Source organism: Miniopterus schreibersii (genome assembly GCF_964146895.1).
Source record: "Miniopterus schreibersii genome assembly, chromosome: 2".
NCBI lineage: Eukaryota > Metazoa > Chordata > Mammalia > Chiroptera > Miniopteridae > Miniopterus > Miniopterus schreibersii.
This window is the reverse complement of record NC_138102.1, coordinates 156,651,335-156,673,931: the sequence shown is the minus strand read 5'-3', so window position 1 is coordinate 156,673,931 and position 22,597 is coordinate 156,651,335. Positions and strand designations below refer to the sequence as shown.

The window sequence follows — 22,597 nt, the reverse complement described above, 5'->3', positions numbered from 1 at the left end:
CTAATGATTGTAAGAAGCCTTGGGTTCCATCAACTGATTATCTAAGACTTGACCTCAAGGCTAGATCTTTGAGGTGCTGGTACCTTGTAAAAAGCCATAAAGTAGGGCAATACCCAGAGAGTATCATATTTGCTGCAGTGAGGTGTTAATAGTATTTCTCCACCCAAGAAGAAAATAACACAGAAGAACCAAGGTCACTTAGGCGAACTCCCCAGGTCATGAAGATGTATCTTGAACTCCTTCCTTGGTCTACAGGCTAAGGCTGAGCTTCATGAGCTTCTCAATTGAATGGAGCAGACAATTCTGTTTCAGGTTCTGACAACTTATTGTTCTTTCTTTTATAAACAGCTTCATTGAGATGTAATTCATATACCAAACAGTTCATCAATTTAAATTATAAAATACTTTTAAATATATTCACAGAGTTATGCAAACATCACCACAATCAATTTTAAAACATTTGACCACCCCCAAAAGAAACTTTATACCCTTTAGCAGTTTACCTTATTCCCACCTCCCCCAAAACCCCTACCCTTAGACAATCACTCATCTACTTTCTGTTTCTATAGATTTGTCTATTCTGGATATCTCATATAAATGGATTTATACAATATGTGACCTACTGTACCTGGCTTCTTTCACTTAGCATAATCTTTTCAAGATTCATCTATGTTATAAGTATTTTATTTTATTTTTTAACTGAATAATATTTCAGTGTATGGATATACGACTTTTTGTTTACCCATTCCTTAACTGATGGGCATTTGGGTTGTTTCTACTTTTTGGCTCTTGTGAACAGTGCTGCTGTGAACATTGTTGTGTAAGTTTTTGTGTAAACCTGTGTTTTCAGTTCTTTGGGGGTATATATCTAGGAGTAGAATTGCTGCATCATATGGTAACTCTATGTTTAACATTTTGAGGAACTGCAAACAGATTTCCAAAGTTCATCACTTGACATTCCCAACAGTAATGTATGAGGATTCTAATGTTCTCCACATCCTTGTCAACACTTGTCTCTCTCTTTTGATTATAGCCATCTTAGTGGGTGTGATATGGTGTCTCATTGTGGTTTTGATATGCCTGTCTCTAATGACAAGTGATGTTGAGCATCTTTTTATGTACTTGGCCATTTGTATGTCTTCTTTAGCGATATGTCTACCCAGATCTTTTGCTCATTTTTAAAAGGGGTTATTTTTCTTTTTACTGCTGAGTTATACAATTTGTTCTCTTTCTTCCCTTTAAGTATATGTATCTGACATTTTTCTGTTCCTTAGAACCCAACTGAATTTGTAGCTAAGAAAAGGAAAGAAAAAGGAAATGAGTCTATTTTGCTATTACTTAGCAGTTCTTATAAATTTTTAATAAAGGAAGTTGAACTTGGAAGCTTGCAGGATACTTGGGAAGCTTACAGGATGTTTGTTTATTCGTAATTTCCCTTTTATCTGGCACTGACTTCACCAAGAAGGGGGAAGAAACAAACATCAGTGTCCAGTATACCAGGTACTTCCTAGGAAAGCATTTCCACATGCCAGGCCACTGACCCTCTCCACAACGGCGATGGCAGGTGGACTCAGCTTTTACAGATGACACAGTGAGGTTCAGAGAGGTTAAATAACTTGCCCAAGATTTCTCAACTAGTAAGTAGAGAACATGGGATTCCAATTCAGGTTCATCTAGCTTCCACGGATAAGCCTTTCTCACTGCCCCTCTTACAACATTGACTGTAGGCATTTCAATCGTCGTAATTACCCATAGTTACCTTGAAAGTATTTTTTGTTGTTAGGAAATGTTCTGGCTGATGTATCTAAAAGGGCCTCCTAATCCACTCTCATTAGAACATTCGAATGAGTTGTTTTGTCTATGGTATTGACACCCGTTAAGAAATAGAAGCTAACAGAGATCATAATAGAAACTCGTGTCAAATGCTCCTGGGGGGATGTGTAGTTTCCCTGAAGGCTTTCACGTTGTCTTCTGTGCCGTGTCTTCTACAGTCCCAGGAACTGGTCTGTCGGCTGCACTCTGTGGCTGTTACCACCGGTTCTCACCATTCCTTTTCCAAGGTTCTGATCCACCGAAGAATCTACACAGCCTGACTCTACCCTGCACACCTCACTTCCTCACTCCTGCCTCTCAGCCTTCACGCCCCTGCACCCATCTCTTACGCAAATGGAAAGCTCTCCTTATGAAATGCTCCTCTAAGCATTCTCGCTAATCATAAGTACAAGGAATTAGAATGAAATATGAGATTAAAATATTAACATCATCATCTGTGTTCATCCCAGTGACCCATAAATCATGGAGTTTTCTTAACTCTTTGGTTTCCAACTATAGAATTTTTGTGGCCCTTGAGAGCCTTTGTACCAAACAACATGGCCTGGAATTCGAGCCCCTCTCTCATCTGGTCACAACCTAACTTTCCATCCTTTCCTCATGACTGCCTTATGTTTGTCCCCGCATGTCAAGCAAACCAAGTAGTGTGTATCGTCAGAAAATATCACACAAACCTTTTATGTTCTTTACTTAGAAACACTACACATCTCCATTTCTCAAATTCTATTTGCTTGTTAAGGCCCATTTCAAACATCAGCTGTGCCACAAAGCTTTTCTTGTGGTAGCAAGACACGTTCAGTCGAGCATCCTTAGTCCTTCTTGAGGTAGAAATCACACGGCATTAGAAGGGAAGAGACCAGGTTTTTCCCTGGTTCTGTTTCTGCATAATTATGGAAAAGTCATGTCTTTCAGGCCTCAGTTTCCTCATTTCTCAACTATCCCACTCAGGAAAATATAAGTTCTTTTAGAGCCCAGTAGCTCTCTGTTCTCCCCTGATTGTCACCTGTATTCTGGTTGTGTTGTAATTCTTGGTTTTCTTATGTTTATCAGCTTGGTGGAGAGTGCCTTCACTTGGCCAATGTGCATCTAGCTTCCTACATGAATTTGGTAAATAGTAGCTTCCCTATTAATATTTGTTGAATGCCCATTTACTTATTTATTTTTGTGCTCCCTTCAGGATCTACTTAAGACACTGAGAGTGAGCACTCCATGAACTTGTTGAATTGATGGCCTTGCCCTATTGCTTTCTGACTCATTTCTTTTTTTTCTTTTTTTAATATCTTTATTGATTCCAGAGAGAGGGAGAGATAGAAATATCAGTGATGAGAGAGTCATTGATCAGCTGCCTCCTGCACACCCCCTGCTGGACACCCCCTGCTGGGGATTGAGCCCAAAACCTGGGCGTGTGCCCTGACTGGGAATCGAACCAGTGACCTCCTGGATCCTAGGTTAATGCTCAACTGCTGAGCCACGCCTGGCAGGGCTCTGACTCATTTCTTTGGACTGGTGTTCCTGAGAACTTGAGGTTTATTTTTTATTCCTTTCCCATATTCACAGAGAAAGCTGCATGTCAGCCTCTTATTCAGAAAGCACAGTGTGAGATGAAAGTCAACATCAGTATTCATAAGAGGATCTTTGGGTGAACAAAGGACTCTAACAAGATTAATATTTCAAAAAGGACATCCCATCATTTGGCCTCAGTTTGGGACATTCTTGGGGAGATCAGAGGTACTTTACTGACCCAGGGAAATTCATTTATTTGGGATATTTTAGTGTAAAAAGGAAAGAAGGAAGTGAATTATTTCCAGTCCTTTTCTTTTAGAAATTCAGACTAAAATATTTATGGAAGAAATGTCTGTGATATCTGGGATTTGCTTCAAAACAAAGCCAGGTGGGTTTAGTGGGTGACAGGATGGGTGAAACAAGACTGGCCATAGGTTAAATATTGTTGAACCTAAATAACTGAACAAAAAGGTCAGTTCTGTTCTGTCTACTTTTGTATATATTTGCAATGTTTCCCAATAAGGACTTAAAAGTTTTAGCCATTTAGCAAAAGCTTTGGAATGAAGCAGGTCTGGATTTAAGTCTGGCTCTGTTACTTTTTAGCTGTGTGAACTTGGACAAGTAACTTAACCTCTCTCAATTTGGTTGTATCCTCTGTGAAATAGAGATATTACTTTGCAGGGTTCTTTTGAGGATTCAAATAGACACGTACACAGATACATATATTACATATATGCATATACATACACATATACATATCTGCAGTAACTAAGTTCTGGCCTAATCAGTCCATGGAAGTATATCAAGTAGGTCATATTTTGAGGAAAGACAAATCTCGATGCTCTTTCTCCCCATTGCTGATGAATAAGAAGACTTTTTTTCTTCCCACTGGGTCTCTTCTCAACATTTTCAAGAATCTCTAGGGGTGTACACCAATATATCCCAATGTCCTTCAGGACTCACCAACTAATGGGCCCCAGGGAGGACACTTCACCTCCTAAGAGATTGGGATGGAAGGCAGTTGGTGTCACCACTCACATGTCTGCACATTTTTTTTTCATTGTCTACACTGTCCATAGGCCCTGCCTGCTCCACCGCACACCTCCTTGGAACTCTATGTTGGGGCCTTTGGTGATCTCTCCTCTGGTCAGTAGAGAGATGACTCTCCTTTCTGGTCTCAGCACTTTCAGAGCAGGATTCTCCTGTGGTGTTGGTCGGGTAGACTCTTTGTGATGAAGTTGTTAAAATTATCTTCTACTTTTTGAGGCATGTCAATAATCCAGCAGGGCTGGTAGACACAATGGTCAGAGCACAGTCTCCCACTGAATCAAGAATTGCTGCTTCCTCAGTAGCTACACCCAGCTGTACAGTGCCCACTTCCTCAGGTCTTCCTCACTGGGCAGTCTCTCTCTGGGGCCCAGTTGTCTCTCCTTACAGTGTGTCTTCCTTTTCTTCTTCATTGTTCCTGCCACTGTGTCTGAATAGCAACCAAAGGGTTTGGAGACCTTTGCAAAGCCCGACTTGTGATTAGGTACCTGTGTGTGTCCCCAAGCACTCTGAGAATAAGATGTCTCATGAAAATTTCTATGAGAACTAAACTGATTCTCCCTTCTACCTACTCCAGTCTCAGATCTGACCCCACCATGACACTCTAATGTGTGTAAATTACGTGGTTCATAGTAAACACTCAGAAAATAGCTATAACTGTCACCCGGAATCAGAATCATCAGCAGTGTGAAGCTCCGAGGATATCTTATCACAGGTCAGAGGACATAAAGGTGAACTTTTGTTTTTCCTTTGGCTGTTAAAAAAGTCGCATATACCAAATACTGTGTCTTGCAATCCATTTGAGGGCCCTTCATGTTATAACGTGTTTGTTTTAGATGAACTATCACTAGGAGGAAGTGATTTGTGAGGCAAAGGGCAGGATCCATTTTAAAATACCTCAGAAGATTTTCTGGCTATTGTCTATCCTGCTCTGTTCTCTCAAGCTGTGCGTGGGTGCAGCATTAATAACCTTGAACAATAAATAACACTGCCAGTTGCAAAACTGGGCCATTTAGAAGTTGATTGATAACTGTATTTAAAGGAACCTCAGAGTGGTGGGTGTGTCCTGGAGATCTGAGGGTGTGGTGTCCTTTTAGTTAGAAATTGGAAGAGAGAAAAAAACCTGTGAGGCAGTTCACTTTTGTTTAGGTTATAGCAGTTGTGATCTTTTGACATTTAATTTTACATTCTTTCTTTTTTTAGAATGTTGAAACCAATGCTGAATCAAGCCAAGCTGTTTTTTAAAGTTAGGATGAAATAAGTCCATGCAGATGCCATTTGTCCAATTTTTTGTTTTTCTCAGAAAATCATATTAATTTGAGTAGCATCAATTGTTCAAAATAGATCTAATAGTAAAAATTGATACCATGGCTGTTTATTAGTAGAAGGGCTTCTGATCATAAAATCAATAGATAAAATAGCATTTCATCTAGAAGAGCAAAAATAAAATAACCTGGGTGAGTTCTTATTGTTCTCCAAATTTTTCTATCTAAATATTGACATAATACTGCTGTGTGTGTGTGTGAGAGAGAGAGAGAGACCTGCATTTGCCGCCCCGGCCTGTGGGAGACTGTGTCTCACTCTGTTCCATGAGCGCCGCGTCCACCCCACCCTGTTAGACTCTCACCGTCAAAGGCGAAGGGCTGGCCCGTGGATCTCCATGTGAACCTTGCGCAGGCTGGCGTTTGAATGGCTGGGGCAGGAACACTCTTCCTGCTCCATGCCCTCGCCGGCCGCAGGCTCTCTGCCCCGAGCCAGTCTTCTGTAGAAGTAAGTCTCTCATCTGAACTCTCTTTTTCTTGCTTGTAGTCCATTTATTTTCCTTGGTTTTAAAACATATCCCGTAGATTATCTTGTTCATAAGCTGCCCAGGTCTCCCCGTTGTTGTGTGTGGGGTAGGTTCTCCTAGAGGCCCAGGGTGCTGGTTTGAACAGGGGTGGCTTTTGAAGCTGGGAGAAAAGAGCACGATGGAGGAAAGGTTTCGCCGAGTTCTCTCCCACCCCGGCTCCACAGGCGCAGGAAGCCTGAGGGCTCTGTCTCCAGCGTTCATTAAATATAGCATTGAACTTGAAAACAGAATCTCCTTTTGTCTGATTATTCTTGAAAGAAGGGGGAAAATGTTGTTAGACCAAATTTATGAAAATCTAGGTTTGAGATATGTTGTATATTGGGTTGGTTGCCCATCAGTGAGATTTATACAGAGTAATGAATTAGAGCAATATCCCATTGCTTCCCTTGCAACTGTTCCAGAACAATGCAGTAATGTGTGACTACCAAATATTTCTCCAAAATCACATCATTGTTACTTATTTAATCAGTATATAGCTTATGTTTATCAAAAGGCTTCTCACTAAAATGTTTCACACATGAGGTTCAGGGCAAAAGAAAGGCTCATACAGAGATAATGACAAATGGGACATTTGTAATATAATGGAGGCAAACTGTGTTTTTGCTGTGTGCATTATTTTGACACTACATAATTAGACTTTTTAAAAACCAAAGTGTGCAGAAATGGTGGTTTCTTTTCCCCTGATATTGGAAACTAGTTTAATTAAATAGGAAATAACTGTATTCTCTTTCATACTTCTTAAATTCAAATACAAGTACCCATGACCCTGATAGGTATAAGAAGTCTCTTTCTTACAAAATTGGTTTTTTAGTTAGTGCAATATAATTATTATTATATATAGTATAATTATTAATCATAGCACAATAAGTTATTTCAAGCTACACATAATAACAAATTTTTATATGTTATGGAGTGTAAAAAGGGCCTGATTTTTCATTATTAAGGAATCAATCTTTGTTGACTTTTATGAAGTATGAAATTCAAACTGAAGGGGTATTTATTTTTATAGCTTTATTTAACTATATTGGTATATACTTAGATAAGCATATAATTAATTACTAACAACTTATTAAATTTTATTTTTGTTGTTGTTGATCCTCACCTGAGGATATTCTTTCCATTGATTCCTAAAGAGAGTGAAAGGGGAGAGGGAGGGGAAAAAGAGAGAAATATCAATGTGAGAGAGACACACCCATCGGCTGCCTCCCACAAGCACCCCAACCAGGGCCAGGGATCAAACCTTCAACCCAAGTATGGGCCCTTGACTAGGAATCAAACCCATGACCCTTTGGTGTACAGGCCGATGCTCTAACGACTGAGCCACACCAGCCAGGGTTTATTAAAATATTTTAATGGTAGGGCCATTATTATTTAATTATCTGTATGGTATAAGGTACAATTTCTCTACAAAATTCCTCCTCTGTTCTGTTCTGTGCTGTGCATATTACTTTCTTCTGTGGAATGCTGCCTGTAATTTATTAAGTATTTGTTTTATGTATTTGCCTTCCTGACTGGCCTACAAGCTCTTCTGGAACAAGGGCTGTGTTTTTGCATGTCTCCAGCCTTTGTCACTGTTCCTAGCACAAAGTGGTCCTTGTCATGAGGGGCTTAAGTCACATACAATCTGACCCAAAGATATTTAAAGCAGAAATAAAATTTAATAAAAGAGAGAGGATTGTCCCACTTTGATATGCAGGAGGATTAGGTATAAATTCTTGCTTTGCAAAGTTTGTGGATTTTTCTAAACATTTGAGGTAAACATTTAAAAAGTTTATATTTAAATCATCTGCCAGTCTAGGACAGTAATTGTGAAGTCTTTGAATCTCTAATAGCCTGGGTTAGAGTATCTCGGAGACAGTTCTGTTTGCAGGGGAGTAGACACTGCATTTAGTTCGCTCTGGGTTTACAGGCTGACACCACCATTCTGAATATTCCTGGGAAATTACTTTATTCATTGGCTTTCCTTTCCTTACCTGAATTAGTAAATATTTTCTTGCATAGGGTTGTAGGGAAATTAAATAATACATAAAAGGCTTTTGTAAATTTTAATGTGCTGAACAGATAGATGTAAGCAGCTGTTATTGTACCGGGTAACTACATATTCAACAAACTCTTGCTAAATCTTCACTTTTCTGTGGCTATAGTCAGTATTATCTTGCATAGATTCTAAATATTGTGTACAATACCCAGCATCTCACCACTGAAACCTGCTGTTGGCTGTGGCAGTTAATAAGTTTTACATTTGGCTCTGGCCCGTTCTGCTCAGTGGTTAGAGTGTCGGCCCGAGGACCAAAGGCTCTCAGGTTTGATTCCTGGTCAAGGCACATACCTTGGTTGCAGATGGATCCTGGCCCAGCCCCACCAGGTCGGGGCCCGGGCCCATGCTGGAGGCAATCAATCAGTGTCTCTCTCTCTCACTGTAATGTTTCTCTCTCTCTCCCTCTCTCTCTCTCTCTCCCCCCTTCCCCACTCTTCCCTCCCTCCCACTCTCTAAAAAAATCAATGGAAAAATGTCCTCCAGTGAGGATTAAAAAAAAATAAGTTTTACGTTTGATTATAGAATACTTAAATGTCTCCATTTTTGCACTGTCTGTGCAGGCTTTTGATATATCCAAATGATTTCAGTTTATCTATTAAATTTTAATTTGTTATCCTAAATAGATCAAATAATAACGAAAATATGCTTATTAGAAAATATTATTATTACAGAGAAACCTATGTTCCACTGTATTTTTTGAAATAGGGTAAGTGAACTAATCAATCCTAATGCCCCAGAGGTCTACCCGAATTAGGAACTCACGACAGAGAGGAGGAAGTTCAAGTGAGATTGTCAGACACGTGGCCTAGCAGGCTAGGACCTGTTAAGCTCTTTTGAGCACCAAATAATAGGTGCTGACTTCTAGGTAATCCCTCAAGATCTTTGAGAATTTAAGTTTAAAATGTATGATTTGTCAAGCTGGAAAACTGAGAACCATTTTGAATCACCAGGTCAAAAGTTTTAGGTTGAGTAATATTTCCATAAATAGAAACGTTCTATGCCCTCGTAGAATGTTCTGTTTAAAGAAAACTTGACTTCAGTTCATGAAATAAACTCTATCTGCCCTTTAAGTTTGGAGTTCGTTTTGCCCAAGAATTTTCAGGTTTTATTTAAATAATTAGACTTGGAAGTATACTTAAAATTGGATTTTTTTTGTTGTTGTTGCAAGTACAGCTTTGAGGAAGTAGGCATATCAGTCTGCCCTGTGCAATCCCATCTCCATATCCTCTGCAAAAGAGCAAAGTAAATATGGGCTCATTTAAAATTATGTGAAAATGTTTGCTTAAAATCACCTTTGTGGAATGGATAGTGTCAAATCGTTGAACTTATCCCTCCTCTTTCTGTTTGGTTGTGCCTTTAGGAGAATGGTATCGAACACTTGCATTCTGAGAGCCTGCCACAGTCCAGGTTTGTTTGCCTGTCTGGTGTGTGTGTGCAAATTTGTATGCACATTCAGTTAATTTTTAAGAGATTTCTCTGGACCCGACACCCCAACATATTTCTTGCACTCTTTTGGCAGCGAATATTCCACACTATCATCTCCTGAACACACTTCGTCCGCTGAGAGCACTGTAACTTCAAGTGGTGAGTGGACTCGGAAAAGGTATCAACATGGAGTGTTAGTATTAATACTCTGAGCTTGATGTTCTGTGACCTGCTGACGTGTGTGCAAATGAAGAGAGCATAGGCAAATACTTTTGCATGGTACGTGTGCTCTTAGCTTCTTCCTGTTGATAGATTCTGGATCAGAAACTGTGAACATGGCTTCTGGTGACCTTCCTTCTAAAGCCCTCTGTGAGAAAGAGGCGGATAGAAGATCAGATTCTGCTCTGATAAAAGTCAAAGGTAAGCTCTTAAAGGGATCAAGTGTGGTCTCCATTCTAGAACACTACGCAGGCCTGTAAGCTAGTAGAGTGACTATCCTCAGTAGCATTATTTTATAAAAGAATTTGGAGGAAAAAAAGTCCAAGAGAGGACTATTGCCTTTATGTATGACAATGTTACCAATCTTTATTCAATTCTGTAGATAGAACCAAAATTACAATATATTTTAATGGGCCTTAAACATTTCTTTATGGCAAAGATTGGTTAGACACAACTGGGTCTCAGCTGTGGTTCAGATGTGGAATCACCTGCTTAGGGAATTCCAGAACCCTGATTAGAATCTATTAGGTTAGAATACAGACCACTTAGTGATGGTCCATTCAGGAGGCAAAAGAATTAACTAGGAGACATGTTAGATACTTTCTGCTATTTGGCTCTGAAAATAAACTAGTTAATTTCTACCATTCCCAGTGAGACACCTTGATTATAAATCATATGGAGGGGAACTTGCCAATATGTAGCAAAATGTTAAGTGTATATATCTTGTGATAAAACAATTAAATTTCAGGGAATTTATTCTGTAGGTCTAAGTATACACATACAGCATAACATATGTGTATATTTATTTATTTATTGTCTGTAATAACAAAATATTGGAAACAAGTTAACTATCAATAGAAGACTAGTTAATATGTTTGGCATATCCATGTTATGAAATACATATATGCATTCATAAGACACGTATAAGGAACCGTTTTTCTTGGAAGGATATCAAATAACTATTGTTTCTTAAACACATAACAAAGTACAAAATATTATATATTGCATGTAAAAATTTGTGGAAAAAGGACAGGAAAAGGTTTTTATGTATGCATAAAATATCTCTGGAAGATTAGACAAAATAGCATTGTTTATGGAGAGGGAAAGTGGGTTTCTGGATGGCATGGATGAGGGGAAAAAATTTCACTGTGAAACATTTTATATTTTTAAATTTATGGACCATATGAATCTATTATGTCTTAAAGCTTAAAGAAAAATGAAAATAAAATTGTCATGGGGAAAAAAATTATATCTCTGAAAGGTTTACCATTTTGTTCTTGTTTCTATAAAAATTTTTAAAATATAATAGATTCTTTAACTATTTGTTTCTTAAAAAGAAAAACAAAATTTACCTATAGCTGTTAATTTTTGTGCCTGCACTGAGCGAAATTTAGGACAATGGATCACGGGAAGAGGAAAATCATTATTAAGTACTTTACAACACAAATAAAGTACACAAAAATAAAGGGAAATTACAAAAAGGAGTGGCATAAGTTAAAAGTCATCCTCTCTTCTTAGTCTGATGACATTTTATTTAGAAAGATACATGTTTTAGAAGGGTATCTTTTGTTACCAGCCTTAGGTATGTAATTTTAAAAAACCTGTTTTTCAGGCTATGAAAAAGCTGCTAAGCTACTAATTGTTCATCCTTTCTTCACCCAGTTTCTATAATGATACTAGTAATGTGTTTGATAAAAAAAAGCAGCAGCCTTTACAAGGATATTAAAAACCCGACTACGTGAAGGCCATTTATACAGGTGTTTATTTCTCCTAAGAAAATGTACATGTCCGGCTTCCTTGGGAACCTTAGCTTCTCTGGTCTGATTCTGAATGAAGGGGCACATTTTAGGTTTTGCAGTGTGTAATTTATGCCACGTTAAGGCTAATGCCGCTTGCGAGCCGCCCATGTTGTCACCGTCTCTCTCTCTCTCTCTCTCTTCCTCTTTCACTGATGCCTCCCCAGCCATTTAGTGTGTTTTGCTTTTTTCATAGACACAAGTCCCGTTCATGAGAATCTTGCACTCCAGGGCTCTGTGGGTGAGGACAGAACAATGTTGAATCTGGTAAGAAAATATACACGTTAACAGTAAAAATTATGTATTATAATGGTGGCACTCTCCCTTTAATTTTGCAAGATACTCTTAAAAGCACTGTCTCATTTTATCCTTCTAAAAGATTATGAGGTTAAAAGCATTTAATAATAGTAAAAAAGCTGAGGCCAAAACCTCTTTGTGACTTGTCCAAGGTCACACAGTAGAGTCATTAATTCACTCATTTATTCATCAAAGGTCTACTAAAAACAAGCTAAATATCAATCAATAGAGGACTCTTAAATAAGTGAAAGCATTAATAAATAAGGTTGAATAAAATAAAACAGGGATAGTTATCTTAAAGATACATTCTAATTAGGGGGAGAAACATGCAGATACTCCATAATTTGAGTGTGGTTAGTGATATGAAAGAAAAATGCTTGGGGCGAGAGCCAAAAGAGGTGTCATGGAGGAGATATGAATAGAATAATATGAGAGCAGGGAGGGAGTAAGTGTAGTAGAATGTGTGGGGTAAGTAAGATCAGTTGAAGGTAAGTAAAGTTTCAGGTTGATGTGAGACATCAGTAGTCTGTAAGTAGATTTTATACATGGCTATATACTCATTTCCTTAAACTTGCCAATGGGACCTTTAAGAGCAGATACACACTTATGAGTTACCAGCAAAGAACCAAGTATGTGGATGAGATGTCCCAAGGATTCAGCAGCCAAGAAGAGAGCACCGAGAATAATTAACTCTTGATGATCCATTTTCTAATATTAGAATGCAATGCAGAGGAGCCTGAGGAGGAAGTATTGCAGTGATGGAAAGACGTAGGGAGAGCAGGACCAAGGGGAGAAACATCTTCAAGGAAGAGGGGATAATAGTTTGTTTTAGATGCTACAGTGAGGTCAAGTGAGATAAAGACTAAAAATTACCCATTGGATTTGGTAGTAGGGAGTTCACTGATAACTAGGGAGAGCAGTTTTCTTGGAGTGTTGGGCACAGGAGCAGAGTAGTTCATTGTTGACAGTTGGGAGACAAAGAACTAGAAATGCAACCATGGACGACAACTCCCAGAAGCCTGGCCACGAAGGGCAGGACAGGAGAAAATGCCATAGCTGAAAGAGGTCATGGGGTTGACTGAGGATTAAAAAAATTTAAGATTATTTAAGTGTTGATAAGAGCAATCCATTGCTTTACCTCTATTATTACATTTGTTAGATTTTATCAGTCTTAGTCTCAACTGTCTAAAAATTACATGACATGGTTATCAAGGGCTCTACCAAGGAAATTTGACTTAGACTTATTTTTTATGGAAAATTTCTAAGAATGTTGAATAATTATTATCGTAAAATGATTGTATACCTACAGCTTTCCCATTCAATTGCCCAGGCATGACATACAATCCTCTTATGGAGATTCTTGTTGCATAGTTAAATTTCTAAGACAGTTGATCGGTGACCTTAAAGAATATTCATATGTAGTAAAAGCCTAACAGCACAATCTGAGCAGCTATTTTTGCCACAGTTTCTCCAAAAGCCCACTGCATGTGATAGTCCTAGATTACCCCCCTTGACCTCTTCATCCATCCTATCCTACTTCTCCGCCAAGCTTTGGCATGTTCCTTGTCAGCAGACTTTCCATGCCTCTCGGGCCATGGTGTCTCTCTCCTTCCTCTGCAGAACACTTACTTATCTAGATCCCATTTATTTGGCGATTAATCCTAGTTTGCTTTGTGGTAACTTGTATGATGTTTGCAGCTTTTCATGTATTGCGGTCCGTGCTGCAACTAGATTGGAAACACCCCTGGAGCCAGTCCTGTTTCTTCCTTGACCCCTAGCACAGTTCTTCAAATACTGTAGAGTGTTTTTGACCAGGTAGGGCTAGGGGAGGATAGGAAGTTGGAAAATGGTTGGTTATAAAGGATTTCCACTCTATGTATAACAACAAAATCTCTTTATGATTTTAGGAAGCCAAAGAGGAAACAAAGATAATAGATAAGCCTAGAAAAGAATGTGTTGCAGGAGGTAAGAAATGTTCCCTCTGAACCCCCATGTGAACTTTTGTTCCCTGCTGGCATGTTTATGGGTGAAATCTTTCTGAGTAAAGATATGGCATCTACAAATCTGCATCGCTAGAGAAAATTACCGGTAGAACTGATTCTTGATTCCATTTACATTGTTTTAAAAAAGCCACGTTTATGTTGCCAATGGCTGTTAAGCCCCAGAGGACTACTGCCCTATGTGAACTTAGAACCGTGCCAATGTTGGTAGTAAATTCTCAGCCCTTCTTTCAGATCGTTTTCATTATTCCGTCTAAAAGTAAATAAGCCAGTATTTAAAGAATAAGTGCTAATAAGCTTCCCTCCCCATCTCCCCTTCTATGGGAGGGAATAGTGGGCAGAATTTGGGCTTTGGGGTCACACAGGCTCTATACTGGCTCAGCCTCTAACTTTGACTTTGGAAAGTTATTCAACTTGAGTCTCAATTTCTCCATCTGCAAAATGGGAAAGATGGGTGAAAAAAATTACTCTTTGTTGGGAATATACTGTATGCTAAATACTTGGTTAAATTCTTTACGTATAGTTTCATTTTGGTCTCCCAAATATCTAAGGGTGATAGGTAAACTGAGATTCAGTTACCTAGTCTGTGGACTGTAGATAATAACAGCATCTGTCACAGCAGGTTTGCTGTGAGAAGTGAATAAATTATGAATGAAGCACTTAGAAAAGTGTCTGGCAGAGAAGTTCTTGTACAAGTTAGCTCCTACAGAAAAATAATATCACCCTTATTTTGTAAATGGTTTGATGAAATTGTTACTTTTCCTCTTTGCAAAGTTGTCATTAAGAGTATCATTAGTATATGTAAAGAGCCTTGTTGTGGGACCGTGTGTATTGTTGCTGTTATTGTTATCAGTATTATTATTATTACTATTATTATTATTACTACTACTGCTACTGCAGTCACTATTATGCTTGCTGCTGCTATTATAACTTTGCTGTGAAGGAGGACCAGGGTACCAGAGGAAGGCGTGCTCTTAGCAACAGGATCAAGTCAAAGATTCAAATGCAAAGAGAAAAACTGGGCTGTCCCTTGACTCAGACCTGTTCAGGTTTCAAAGACTATTCATTCACATGCTGAAGTGTGAACGAATGATTTTAAGGCCGTTATGATCCCAATAGCATAACTTTATATTTCAGCAAATGCATTATTAGCAAGCTAGCATCTCAGACATATTTCAATGGAACACCTTTGTTTAGTGACGAGAGGGCATAATGTTTGATCGAATGCACCTTTAGCTGTTGCTGTGAAGCCTTTCTAACCAAATAATATTTTATTGTCTTTGAACAGAAGCTGCTGTTTCCTCTGTTCCTGTAACCACTGTGAAATCGGTTAACTTTAAACCAAGTGACAAGTAAGCTCTTCTTCATGTTACATCTAACGCGTTTCGCTCTTCTGTTGAGTTATGTTTGACTATGTTCTTTGTCTTATCCTACAGCGCTTCTGCTAATGAGAAGGAGGTAGAGGTGAGTTTAAAGCCAATATTTTTTACTTTGATTTAAAAGAAAGGGTTCCAGACTCACTTGAGTGCAGTCGCTTCATGCTTTTGCACAAGCTGTCGTCATCTGGTGTCTGTCCGGCGTGGCCGTGACGGAGCAGTCCTGTGTGTGCCTGTCAACGCCGTGTTGCTGGGAAGAGAAAGGAACGCCTCAGTGTAATTCCGTGTTAAACGGGACATTTGACTACATCCTTTTTTTTTTTTTCCTTCACCATCATTTTAATTTGACAACAGGCTGAATTTCTCAGATTATCTTTGGGGTTTAAGTGTGACTGGTTCACCTTGGAGAAAAGAGTAAAGCTTGAAGAAAGAACCCGTGACTTGGCAGAGGAAAATTTGAGGAAAGAAATCACTAACTGTTTGAAGCTGTTGGAGGTAAGAATCCCAACATTTGGGGGCTATACATTGGGTCATATTGTTGTTAATGTTCTCAAAATTACATCTGAGTGTACTTACATGACTGCAACGAACACCAGGTACCAAGCACTGCCTGACCCCAATGTGAATTAATAGGAGATAAGAATTCAGTATCAGGGTAAAATAAAAAAGATTCACTAATAGGAGAGTATAAGCAATAAAACAATAAATACCTTTCAAAGTAGTTGTGTGAGTTCTCTGCCTTCTCTCTGGATTTTCAAATAGGTTTCAGACAGAAAAGTAATCAGGCAGAAAACTGAGCAACAGGAGATATCAATTTTAAGCTTCAAAGAAGAGAATCAAAAGTCTACTTCTATTTAATTAACTGAAAAAAAGAAAATGGGTCTTATCAGACGGTGGGCCGGCCCCCTGTGGGGCACAGAGCAGTGTAACAACCACTGTTCTTCCATCTTGTGAAGTCACCGTAAATATTGAGGCGGGCTGGAAAATTAAGGCCAATTTTGGGAAATAAAAAGAAAAATTTAGAAACTATGTTCTGTATTTTTTATTGTGGTAAAAAACACATAACATAAAATTTACCATATTAATCATTTTAAGTGTACAGTTCAGTAGTGTCACATGTATTTATCTTGCTGTGAAACGGATCTAGCCTTTTAATTTTGCATACTGAAACTCTGTATCCATGTAGCCGGCAGTTTTCACCTTTTTCATCTCCTGGCACACAGAAACTAATTATTGAAATTCTGCAGCACACCAAAACATACATTTTTTGCCGATCTGACCAAAAAATAGGTATAATTTTGATTCATTCACACCAGACGGCTATTGCTGTGTTGGCTGCTGTCGTTTTTAATTTGACAATCTAAGGCTTTGTGAGCCCCTGCACAGGTCTACTTGACAGCAACAAAGGTATTAATACTTTAGCATCATTCTTACTGGTCTTAGCAGCTGCTTTTCCTTCTACACCAAGAAAATTGAGATTTGACTGTCACCTGCGCTTACAACACAGTGTCAGAATCACTTGCTGAATTTTGGGGTTGCTTTCTGTGCAGTCTTTAACGCCTCTTTGTGAAGATGACAACCAGGCCCAGGAAATCATTAAGAAGCTGGAGAACAGTATATCGTTCCTTAGCCAGTGCACGGTGCGCGTGGCCAGTAGGGCTGAGATGTTGGGAGCCATTAATCAGGTAATCTTTCTCTATTTCTCTAGTTGTAATGAAATTACTAAAGATTATTTTCCCTGAGATTATAGATTGTATTTCTAGGAATAAGTTTTAGAAAGCTCTTCTTTATTGTACAAGTCATATATGTTTAATACAGAGAAATGGAAAATGGAATATGTGAATAAAAATGTAAAGGAAAATCCCTTGTAATAGTCATTATAAAACTTTTGTGATAAATTTTCTAGACACTCTCTTCATACAATGTTATAATCTGCTGCTTTTTCATTCAACATATAGCATAGATAGCTTTCTGTGTGATATAAATTCATACATGTGTCATTGTTCTATGGTATTGGTTGAAAAGATAAATTCTGCAACCAATCCCCTATATTTGATCATTTCAGGGTGTTCTTGATATTTTGCTATTATAAACAATGCTACAATAAGTATCCTTGTATATGCATCTTTGCACACTTATTCACAGAGAAGTAGAATTTTAAATTTTCTTTGTGGGCAAATGTGGAATGACTAATTTTTGTAATCTATACCTAAGCAAACTTGTTAAAGTATATTTTCCAAAGAAGGAGAAGTTAATTTGTGGTGACAGTTTTAGTTTGATCATTTGTTATACACTTTTAATATCCCATTTCCATTTTATCCCCTCACTATATAATAATATTCTGTTTTATTTTTATTAAAGGTATGTATGCACATAGTTTTAAAAAGTTCAGTGGTTCTATAAGACTTATTATCCCATTTTCCATGTTAAAGAAAAATCACTTTCAACTCTTGGTTTGTTTTGTATTTATATTTATATCCCTAAATAACATGCATAGACTATCACTTAGTGATTTAAAGTTTTAGATATTTGTTGATGTCCCACTGTGGAGGCAAATATTTAGTTTTATCACTCTGTTCCCTCAGACCTTCCCGCTGTCTCTCGCCTTGCTGTTGACCTCCCTTTTTTCCTGACCAAGCTTACATTCCATAGTCAAACACAATATTCCCTCCCTCGCATGAGCCCCTCAGCACCTTTTCCTCTCTCGTTTAATTTTACTCATTAGTAAAATCTACAACCCTGTTTAAATCCAGCTCTCCACCTGCTCATGCCCGCATAGCTGGAAGACATCACACCTGTGTGCTGACTAGCTCCCTTGAAATTCATTACCACAAACCTCTTGCGGGCCCATAGGGCCTCCCATCTGTCACCCTCCCTCTCTTCTAAATACCAGTTTCACACTCTCTCCTTAAACCATCATCATGTCCTCCCCATTTTCTCTGTCAAATTTTTGTCATATTTTAATTTCCAGACTTCTTTTGTTCTCAGAATGTTTTTGACAAATACCTTATTTTTATTTCATGGATGCAATACTAATTCGTAGCTCTTCGAAGATGTTGGTAGTTTCCTTGAAGTTTTAGTTTTTCTGGGTTGTTTCCTCCAGCTCGCTTTTATCTGTTTTCATTGTCTTCTTTTGTGCTAGGGGCTTACCTCCAACATCGGGGTGACTGGGAGCTCTGTATGTTGAGTGGGGAGGGTTCTTGTTGACCCTGAGCTTCACACAAGCTAGGATGTCTCCCTAGAGTACTCTCAGTGGCAGCAGTTTTAGGGCTTTCATCTTGGGATGTTAGATTCCTTGGAGAAAAATCTTCTAGCTGCCTGCCTTGAGGACATAAGCCTGACTACCGGGATCTGGAAGCTTGAAGGAAGAATAAAGCCAGGTAGCTCATTATTCAGTATGTATACAGACTTTAGCTTAATTCTATCCATTTCAGCACGAGCCACCATCACCTATTTGTTACTACCCAAGCCACAGACCCTCTTGTTTAACTCTCTTTAGATATTCACCAAAGTGGTGGAGGGCCAGTTGTTTGGCTGGCTTGAGTAAGGGAAGGCATCTGTGGATCTAATCACTTTTTGCATAGATTTTTAATCATTTCCTCTGTTCATCAGCCTGAAGCTTAATTCCAGAGGTGCCACTAAGTCCTGATCCTATGGGCTTTCCTAGCTTGCTTCTAGAATCTTCTTACTGTTTATTTTAGGGCTCAGCCTTTTCACATTTTTGTCATTTACAACTGGTCCTTCCAGCAGGCTTTCAAAATTTGGTTGCTATTACTTCTTCTGTTCTGTTTGTCCTTGTGGACTCGGGCCTTTGTCAAAAGAAATACCTGTGTTGTCATTTTAGTAGGATTTAGGGATGGAGTGAAGATAAATATGCATGTTTCTAATTACCATCTTTTAACTGGGTATCAAGAATAGTACTTTTTTTTCCTCCTAGGAAAGCCGGGTTAGTAAAGCAGTTGAAGTGATGATTCAGCATGTGGAAAACCTGAAGAGAATGTATGCCAAAGAGCACGCTGAATTAGAAGAACTAAAACAGGTCCTTCTGCAAAATGAAAGGTCTTTTAACCCTCTGGAAGATGGAGGTAATACAAGTTTAGAATAATGTTTTTAAGTTATATTTTTCTAACATTCACCTCTTTCATTCTCTGTTACTACTTCTTATGTCTTAAATATAAGACCCTTAGGTTAAGGTTATATTAAAAGAATAACTCATTCCTGTCATGTGCATACCCCAAAGTAGGATGTCAGTTAGATAACAGGTTGGCAACAAGGATTCTTTGATAATGACATAAAGAACTCATCAAGTCAGTGCCGGCCGGTGTGGCTCCGTGGCTCGAGCATCAGCTCAGGCACTGAGGGGTCGCCAGGTCAATTCACAGTCAAGGGCATGTACCTGGGTTGCAGGTTCACCCCTCTCACCCACCGCAGTCTGGGCGCATGCAGGACGCCACCAGTAGGCAATCAGTCGATGTGTCTCTCACATCAATGTTTCCCTCCCCCTCTTTCCCCCTCTGCTTCCCTCCCCCTCTTTCCCCCTCTGCTTCCCTCCCCGCTTCCCTCCCCCTCTTTCCCCCTTTCCCCCTCTGCTTCCCTCCCCCTCTTTCCCCCTCTGCTTCCCTCCCCCTTCCACTCTCTCTGAAGAGCAATGGGAAAAATCCTTGGGCAAGCATTAACAACAACAAAAACAACAAATCATCAAATCCACCCTGGCCAGTGTGATGCTGGTTGAGCATGATCCCATGCACCAAGTGGTCGCTGGTTCAGTTCCCAGTTAGGACACGTGCCTGGTGTGCAGCTTGATCCCCAGTGTGGGGATGCGCAGGAGGCATCTGATCGATGATGTGTCTCTCTCATCAATGTCTCTCCCTCTCCCTCCCTCTCTCTTCCTCTCCCGCTTCCTCTCTCTCTAGAATCAATAAAAACATACATTTTTTAAATGTATTAAAATTTAAATTCCTGAGGCCAGAAAATATATTTAATCCATCCTATTGAGCTGACCTAGTGTTCTCCCACTTGGGATATGTTCAAATTGGCGCTTTCTCCACATATAAAGCAAGGCAGAATAATTGTGATGCTCTTGTCAACAATGGTTCTGTATTCCTCATAGAAGGAATAGCCCTGGCACAGTAAGGCTGACTGATGAATTAGAAACCAGGGACACACATAAGGCCATGGAAAATACCTTAATATAAGGTTTATATAAATCTTAGAATATCGTTTATTTTAATTAAGCAGTATGAACTGAGAATCCTTAATGATCTGTTCCCTCTTCTAGAAAGGTAAGCATATTTATGATCTTCTACGTGTAATTTTGGGTTCATTTATTCAGCAGATATTCATTTAGTGCCTACTATGTGCTAGGTCAGCATTTCGGACATATGCAGTAACAGAGAGGACTGTGTTCCATGGGTTAAGATGGTCATTGTCCAATAACCAAATAAACAATAGCCAGATAGTTATATCTTCAGCAGTCTCCAGGGTCTCAAATATTTCCTGACCATTGCTTTTCTTTGTAAAGAATTAAGACCATTTAAGACCATTGCATTAACAGGAATTACAAATGTAATTTCTAAATTGTGCAAATGTTTTTCTTTCAGATGACTGCCAAATTAAAAAACGCTCAGCTTCTCTAAACTCCAAGGTAATTAATAATTCGCTGATTCACTTTAAAGATGTTTATCAAATATTATAGGTGAGATGATTTTAAAATATTTGAAGCAACATAGCTTTAAATGTAAATCATAAAATGATTTTAATTTATATATATGTATCCAAATATGTGTGTGTATATTTGTTTATATGTATGCTTTTATATTTCCTGCTATATTGGCATATCAGTTAAGTTTGCCTGGTGGTCGTGAACAAGTTTCTCTCGTGTAAAATGGGAGTTGGATATAGGCAATCCAACAATGCTAGAGCAGCTTCACAAAATCCACAGGGTCCTCTTCCTCTCTAGCTGCTGCACCATCCTCAGCCCTTTGCTTCCACCCTATGGTCTAAGAAGGCCTCTTCAGTCCCAGGCACCAAGTCCTGGTCATTACACCAAGTCACACTCCAAGAAAAAAAAGACAGGTATTCCTTCACCCTTTAAAGATAAACTTTCCCTAAGGAAAGGTAAAATTTCTCTTTTCACTCTTAGTTGCAAATAAGACTGGAAATACAGGTGTGTGTTTTATGCTAGAGGCTGTATGCCTAAGGAAAAATCAGGGAGTTTGAAAATCAGGATTGCACAGAATTTTGTAATAGGATTTTTGAGCAAGTGACTTTACAATCACTCCCATGCATATCTCCTTTTCACTCATGAGGAAAGAGAGCAGCACAGAAGTTAGGTGATGGGTTATGATATATGTAGGGTAGAACCATGGTTTGAACCCAGGTTTCATGGACCACAGTTTGATATTCTTGATGCTCAAGTAACCTATAAAATTAATATAGGGATGATGGCTTAAGAAAAGGATTCACATACACTATTTCCTACATTTAAAATATTTTTATTTTCTGAAGTTATACTTAGTCAACCACAGAATACTGTGTAACATTTTTTTCTGTGCCAATCTCAATGCTGATCTATAAACACATCCATTCTTTAAAATAATATGCCCATTCTTAAATGTATTAAATGGGGGGGAAATGAAGCAATTTTTAAAAGCTATAAATATAGGCATGTATTTATCTCCTTTTGAGTAGGGGAACTTTTTTCTAAGTATAAAAGAAGTGGTAGCAAAAGAGAGGAGGAAACAGATTGATTTGGCTATATTAACAATGAAAAAATTTTCTGCCTGAAATATCATGAATAAAATGTGGGCAAAGATCATAAACAGGTGGTTCTTGGAGCAGAAATAGTGTTGAATGTTCTGCAAGTCAAATAAATGCAAACCTAAACAAGAAAGCTTATACTCCTTATTTGATTGGCAAAAATCATACTCACCCAGTGATGGGGAAGGTGGAATATAAATGAGTAGAATACACCTGGAAGGCAACTTGGTCATAACAAAATCCTTTTGAAAATGTCTGTTTAACTCAGCAGTAGTCAAGTGTGTGGGTGTGGATGTACAAAGATAGTCATCAGTGTTGCGTACAAGGGTAAAATATTAAGAATTTTCTAAATGTACATTTTCTCCCTTTGAGCAGCCATCTTCTCTTCGAAGAGTGACAATTGCTTCTTTACCCAGAAATATTGGAAATGCAGCAATGGTAAGCAAATTTCCAAATGT

At 38.6% G+C, this 22,597-nt stretch overlaps 1 protein-coding gene across 1 annotated transcript in view; it reads left to right on the top strand.

Moving 5' to 3' along the window:
* Positions 1-22,597, top strand: part of IRAG2 (inositol 1,4,5-triphosphate receptor associated 2) — a gene marked incomplete at its 5' end in the record, with an annotated part of 74,957 nt that overhangs the window by 48,835 nt on the left and 3,525 nt on the right. Inside the window, 13 exons of the mRNA XM_081127802.1 lie at positions 2,881-2,937; positions 9,628-9,674; positions 9,787-9,851; positions 10,005-10,112; positions 11,904-11,974; positions 13,912-13,969; positions 15,293-15,356; positions 15,441-15,468; positions 15,735-15,875; positions 16,931-17,065; positions 19,318-19,465; positions 20,981-21,024; positions 22,515-22,577. Of these exons, the coding sequence (XP_080983928.1) occupies positions 2,881-2,937; positions 9,628-9,674; positions 9,787-9,851; positions 10,005-10,112; positions 11,904-11,974; positions 13,912-13,969; positions 15,293-15,356; positions 15,441-15,468; positions 15,735-15,875; positions 16,931-17,065; positions 19,318-19,465; positions 20,981-21,024; positions 22,515-22,577 (1,029 nt within the window). The remainder of the gene's footprint in view (positions 1-2,880; positions 2,938-9,627; positions 9,675-9,786; positions 9,852-10,004; positions 10,113-11,903; positions 11,975-13,911; positions 13,970-15,292; positions 15,357-15,440; positions 15,469-15,734; positions 15,876-16,930; positions 17,066-19,317; positions 19,466-20,980; positions 21,025-22,514; positions 22,578-22,597) is intronic.